The sequence below is a fragment of the Manihot esculenta genome, chromosome 4 (genome assembly GCF_001659605.2).
Source record: "Manihot esculenta cultivar AM560-2 chromosome 4, M.esculenta_v8, whole genome shotgun sequence".
Taxonomy (NCBI): domain Eukaryota; kingdom Viridiplantae; phylum Streptophyta; class Magnoliopsida; order Malpighiales; family Euphorbiaceae; genus Manihot; species Manihot esculenta.
The window spans coordinates 7,604,870-7,611,023 of NC_035164.2; the positions used below are offsets into that span (position 1 = coordinate 7,604,870).

Sequence of the window (6,154 nt, forward strand, 5' to 3'; positions counted from 1 at the left end):
AATTCTGTTAAGTCCGTTAGCCAAAACCTTTATGAATATTTTGTACATCACACTACACTATAAATAAAAAATCTACAATTCTAGCAGGATTACTGACTTTGGGAATTGAAGTTAGTAGGGTGCCATGTATGTGCTCATATCACCTTGATCAGATTGGGTGAAGACTAAGTTATCAATTTTAACTATGTCGTTGCTAGTTAAGCCTTCTTATTAGGCATTGCTACTTATATCCAAAATAATGATGAGGTGATAGGCTTTGATCATTCAATTTATTGGATGCTTTGAAACTCTATGTTACTATAAAAATTTTTTTTATTGAGATAAATACCATTGCTTTTATAGAAAGTGTTTATTTTAATTTTTTATGCATAATTTTAGAATTATGAAATTTTCATATTCAAATTTGTATTATATCAAATGCTATGAAAAAAACTTATATAATCTGCTGTTAAAAATTAAATTATATACAAAATGGTTAAATACATCTTTGTATCTCTAAACTTCATGTGAAAAAAAAAAATCTTCATGGTACATTAAAATGTAAAAGTGTTACATGGCACACATAAAACTTAGAAAATTCAATTTAAAATAAAAATAAGTAAAATTTTACATCACTTTAGCACTTCTCTTTAAAATTATCAAGAAAAATATTAATCAACGATTATATTTTACTTGCTACTTTAATTTTTTCTTTTTACTGTATGAAAATTATGTTGTTTGTTAAGGACAGATATTATCGGTAGTGAAAGTAAAAATTTAACTTAGAAAATTCAATTTAAATAATTGATTAGAGAAAATAAAACATATGAAATAAATATATAAATAGAAGATTATATTCTTATTGATGGCAGTAAATTATATTCTTACCATTTGCAATAGGTAAGGATTCTAGCAGTTATTCACATATGTGTATGCATGTCTTTGATTTTTGAAATTTTATGTACCTTTGAAATTTTAATGGCTATATATCCTTGTTAATTATATAGTAGAATATTAACCATTATATATATAATAATTATATACAAAAATTTCTAACATAAATATAATCGCTATAGATATAACGATTGAATATTAACCAATAATTGTGATAGGACCTATACGGGATCTACCATATTAAGGACTTGGATCACAGGTTAAGGAGCAATATCCACAAAGGAAAATCAAACTCAACAAATACTGAAGCAAAATGCAAATGCATTATTATACATTGAAAATTATGTAAACAGGAATAGCTTAAACTCAACATGTTAAACACATAGAATTATTACGACATATTATCAAGTCATCACTAATTTTATAGAGCAATTTATAAAGGTAACAGAAGTTTCAGAACATTTTACCATCTCTTTCAACCAAGCAATATTCTGTATCTATTTTACTTCACTTGACTTTGATGATGATTCTCCTTCATCTATAGTCATTGATTCTATAGGATATAGAACAGGCCTTGGGGGCAATTCTAGGCTTCTGAGATCTCCTTCAAGCATGTCTAGTACTTTGTTCATTGGAGGACGATTACAAGGTTGCATCTGTATACACCATAATCCTGTTATAATCATTTTCCTAGCTAATATATTTTCCTCCTCTGATGAGTCTTCTATTGTTAACTTTCCATTTGAGAGTTGGTCATAAACCCAGAATGGATAGTAAACTTGACTCAAATTTTCTGCCAATGCATTTAGGTTTTTCCTTTTTCCTGCAATTTCCAACAACAACATTCCAAAACTGTATACATCTGCTTTATGTGAAACACGCCCAATATTTTTATAGAACAACTCTGGTGCCATGTATCCAATTGTTCCCCTTGCAGCTGTAAGAGATGCAATGCTTCCCTTAGTTGGATAAAGCTTAGCTAGCCCAAAATCAGAAATTTTTGGAGTGAAATTTTCGTCAAGAAGAATGTTGTGAGGCTTAATATCAAAATGAAGGATTTGCATATTGCAACCTTGATGTAGATACTCAATGCCTCGTGCCACTCCAAGAGATATCTCATATAACTTTTCCCAACTCAAAGAAATAGATCCTTCTTGACAAAAAATATAATTATCAAGAGACCCATTAGACATAAATTCGTATACAAGAGCATGCTTTGATCCCTCAACGCAAAAACCAATTAATTTTACTATGTTGGTAAGGTGGATCCTCCCAATTGTAGCAACCTCGTTGATAAAATCTTGTCCATTAGCTTTAGATTTACCCAACATCTTTATTGCTGCAAATTTACCACTACGAAGTTTTCCTTTATACACAAAACCAAAGCCTCCTTCACCCAACTTTTCCTTAAAACCTCTAGTGATCTTTCGAATGTCTGAATAAGAATACCTTATTGGCATAAAGTTATTGTGACTCTGGAGGAATTCTTCAATTGTTTCATACCCAGATAGATGTCTTCTTCTCCATTTATAAATAAGAAATGCAATCACACATGGAGCCCCACAGAAAGCTCTTGCAACCAAACACATTGCTGGATAAAATTGTGGGATCATATTCAACAAAGAGAAACTCATTAGTTAGTTATTGCTCTTAAAATTTTACCTAAGAAATGTGAGAGATGTGCTTCCAAAAACGTAAGATAAAGTTAGCTAGGTTTCATATGTTGCAGATTTTCATGTTGTCTCTTCATATAAATAGATAACTATGTTTCTAATTCATTAATGGAAGGAGTTCTTACCAAGACAAAACAAAGACGATGAGAGCATCCCTGCATGAAGTGAATGTAGAGAAATTTAATTACTAATGTTGCTGCTCTTAAAACAAGTAACAATTATTTGAACATGATTACATATTATATGATCGGAGATAGAGATCTTACATAGGATTATAACCAAGAAGTTCTCCATCCCTTCATTAATTAAGAAGAAAACAAATCAGTATCATATATATATCTTATTGATTGCATCAGATATATAATCATAGAAATATAATATTTATGCAAATGCAATATTGAGTAATAATTACATACTAACTCCTCTAGTTTCTGTTTTGTGAATGTATATATATATATATAAAACAATACGATATATGAAATTTACTGACTCGACTAATATGAATTCACGATGAATATGCTCGCTAAAGGGATAAACTACTTAGATTTAAAAATTCTCTATATGCAGGACTTGAATTCGAAATTTTTTTATTGAGGAAAGAGAAATAAAAGGAGATTTCATTTTTAATTTGTGTTTAGAGAAAAAAAAATGATAGAAACATCCTATTGAATAAATGTAGGTCTCTTGTACTAAAACAAAAAAAAAAACAAAATTAAACAAAATTCTTGAATTAAAATTATTAACAAACAAATAAAGACTTAATTAGCCTGTAATTGAATTAACTTACACTTTTAATTAATTTTATTAGAATAAAGTTAAAATATTGAGAAGCTATTGCCGACTCAGTCCAGTATTGCTTAACTTGGAGGACAACAATTCTATAAATAGTTGGAAAGACAAGAAAATTTTGTCATCATCCTGTAACAAAATAGTAATATTTGCAGCACCTAAATTCCACACTATGCATTTAAATTTTCAGTATTAATAAGATTTTCAAAATTTTAAGGTCATCTTTGTCAGAAAAGATATTTTATATTTTATATTTTTGTATTATAGATATAATTAGAATGGTGGAGAAAGAATATATTATTAAAAAAAGGAAAAAGACTATCAGAGTGATTTATTAATCAAATAAATTTGTGTGTGAAAGTAAACAATTATTAATGATAAAATGGATGAAAGCATTACTTACCCCACCCGTAAATGCATCGAAAACGTTTTCTGCTGTCTAGATAGCAAGCACCAAAACATTGTCCGCAGTAGATGTTGTACCAGGAAAGCTGAAACCCAAATGCAAGTTGCCTGTGAATTTCAAGAAACGACATGTTCTTCTTTGCCGGAAATAATGGAAACAAACTAATCATCTCCACGCTGCACAACTCCATCAAATCGTTTGCCTTCATGTCTCCTATATTTACATAAGATGAGTTAAGACAAGGAGCTGTTTCCACGTAAAGAGGAGACTTCACTGGATTTTGACACTTTATGAACATAATCATCTGCGACAACTCTGGAAGCTGTCTTAACTTCTTCCATTTGCGTTCTTCTGTTTCTGACCATTGGTATCTATAAGTGGAATATCTTTCCGACAGATCGTATATAAATGGAAAACGAGGAATGGAGGACCAATTGTCTGGATGGACGCCGGCATCCACCAGTCGGATAGTGAAGTTATCGTAGTTGATGGATTGAACAAAGTATCTTCCACCGTTAAGATTTAACACCGTCAAATTATTTTCACAAGAAAGCTCATAGCTATGGTTTCCGCAATTCTTAGGATCAGTTTGTAATCGAAAAGGGTAACTGATGTTGTGATTCTTCCCACATGAAGAAGGTGGACACTGATTTGAATCCCCACCCTTGCAAGTTTGGGAGATGAGCAGGAAAACGAAGATTACAATTTCTCCAATCGTGGAATTAAGGTAGACGGAGATTGACATTGTTTCTATGTTCATTTTACATGAAAACCTCTTCAGGCGGCTCTAGCCATTAATCTATTGTTGGCACACTGAAATTTTTTAAATTATATAGGTGTGTTTATGTAATTTTTTTTTCAATTCTAAAAAAATAAGGAAAAAATTATTATTATTAAATCCTTAAATCCTTAAAGCTAAGTTATTTATATTTATTTTTTACAATCACTTTTTAATGATAATTAATAATAATTATTTTTATTTATTTTTTTATTTATACGATTGAAATTATATATTAGATTATTTAAATTTATAAAAAAATAAAAAAAAGAATACTATAAGTAATAATTAGATTATTTAATATTTTCATAAATTATTTAAATATAATTAAATTAATTTTTTTAAAAAAATAAATCATAAATATAAATAAAATTAAATAATATTTATATAAATAATAAATTAAACTAAAAAAATTAAATAAAAATATTCATTTAACCTACAAAATTTTATCTATATAAATTTTCTCTAATTACTCATTCACTTTTCACATTTCAAACGTGCAGTCTCCTTCATCACTTGTAAGAAGTTATCAATAAGCTTATCATCACCACTGTTGTCTACATGTTAGCCAGTCTCATTCACTTCTTTCTATGTTTACTAAATAATTTTTAATTAGCAAAATTACTATTTAATTTTATAATATAAAAAAATTTAATTTTAAAAAATATATTAAATCATTCTTAAAATTTTAAAAAATTTATTAATTGATTCCATTAAATTTTACTAATTAAATATTATAAAAAATTTGAAATATTTTGCATTTAAATTAAAAATATTTTGCATTTAAATTAAAAATTCATTATTAATAAATATTTTTAAAAAATTTACTATTTAATTTTTAAATTACGAGAAAACTCATCTATCGATTTTAAAAAATATATTAAAATATTTTTAATTTTTTAAAAATTTACTATATATATTAATTTTATATGTTAAATATTTTACTATTTAATTTTTATAATTTAAAAAAATTATTAATTAATCTATTAAATTTATAAGAAAACTGCTAATTTATTAATCTCAGTATTGAATTTATATTTTTTAATAATATTAATGATTAAAATTAATAAAAAGATTAATTATTAAAGTTCTTAAACCATAAAAAAACTTAATGTATTTTCAAAATTGAAAGAATAACTAAAAATTTTACTCAAATTTTTATTCCCTTTAAATGAAAAAAAAAGATACATATCTAATTAAACTTCATACTTTTACCAATTAAATTTCATATTTTTATACTTATTTTAATTGCTACTCAATGTAAAATTTTCCATTAGAGACTAACAAAATTGTCACATTAAAAAAATTTAGGATAAAACTTCAAAGTTTAGTTAGTAAATTTTTAAAATTTAAAGTGCAATAATAAATTTTTTTAACCATTTCTCCTAAAATTAAAATTTATAATACTAAAAATCATTTATAATACTAAAAATCATTTATATTATTCTTTTTTTAATATTATAAATTTTAAATTTAAAAAACAATAAAGAACTCATCATATTTAAAAAATTTATAATTACGTTTTAAACTTTAAAAATTTAATTAAACTATAAATTTTTAATTTATAAAATTTTAACTAATTGTATTATGAATTTTACTGATATAATAATAATATATCAAATGTGATAATTTAAT

The 6,154-nt window shown here is 26.0% G+C and overlaps 1 protein-coding gene across 1 annotated transcript; it reads right to left on the reverse strand.

Moving 5' to 3' along the window:
* Positions 1–1,177: 1,177 nt before the first annotated feature.
* On the reverse strand, positions 1,178–4,523 carry LOC110613600 (LEAF RUST 10 DISEASE-RESISTANCE LOCUS RECEPTOR-LIKE PROTEIN KINASE-like 2.1). Its single transcript, XM_043955787.1, has 4 exons — positions 3,739–4,523; positions 2,813–2,842; positions 2,672–2,701; positions 1,178–2,464 (listed from the first exon to the last, which is right to left on the reverse strand). Exons 1-4 carry the CDS (start codon positions 4,499–4,501, stop codon positions 1,371–1,373), a joined length of 1,917 nt encoding a protein of 638 aa, XP_043811722.1. The 5' UTR covers positions 4,502–4,523; the 3' UTR covers positions 1,178–1,370.
* Positions 4,524–6,154: the final 1,631 nt, after the last annotated feature.

What these genes read in the sequence shown, in the direction of transcription:
- LOC110613600 (XM_043955787.1), bottom strand. Translation starts at nt 4,501, where the DNA reads ATGAACATAGAAACAATGTCAATCTCCGTCTACCTTAATTCCACGATT. An exon ending in CTTCTTGGTTATAATCCTAT is followed by an intron (nt 2,702 to 2,812) that starts GTAAGATCTCTA and finishes CACTTCATGCAG; the next exon opens with GGATGCTCTCATCGTCTTTG. An exon ending in ATCGTCTTTGTTTTGTCTTG is followed by an intron (nt 2,465 to 2,671) that starts GTAAGAACTCCT and finishes AATTTTATCCAG; the next exon opens with CAATGTGTTTGGTTGCAAGA.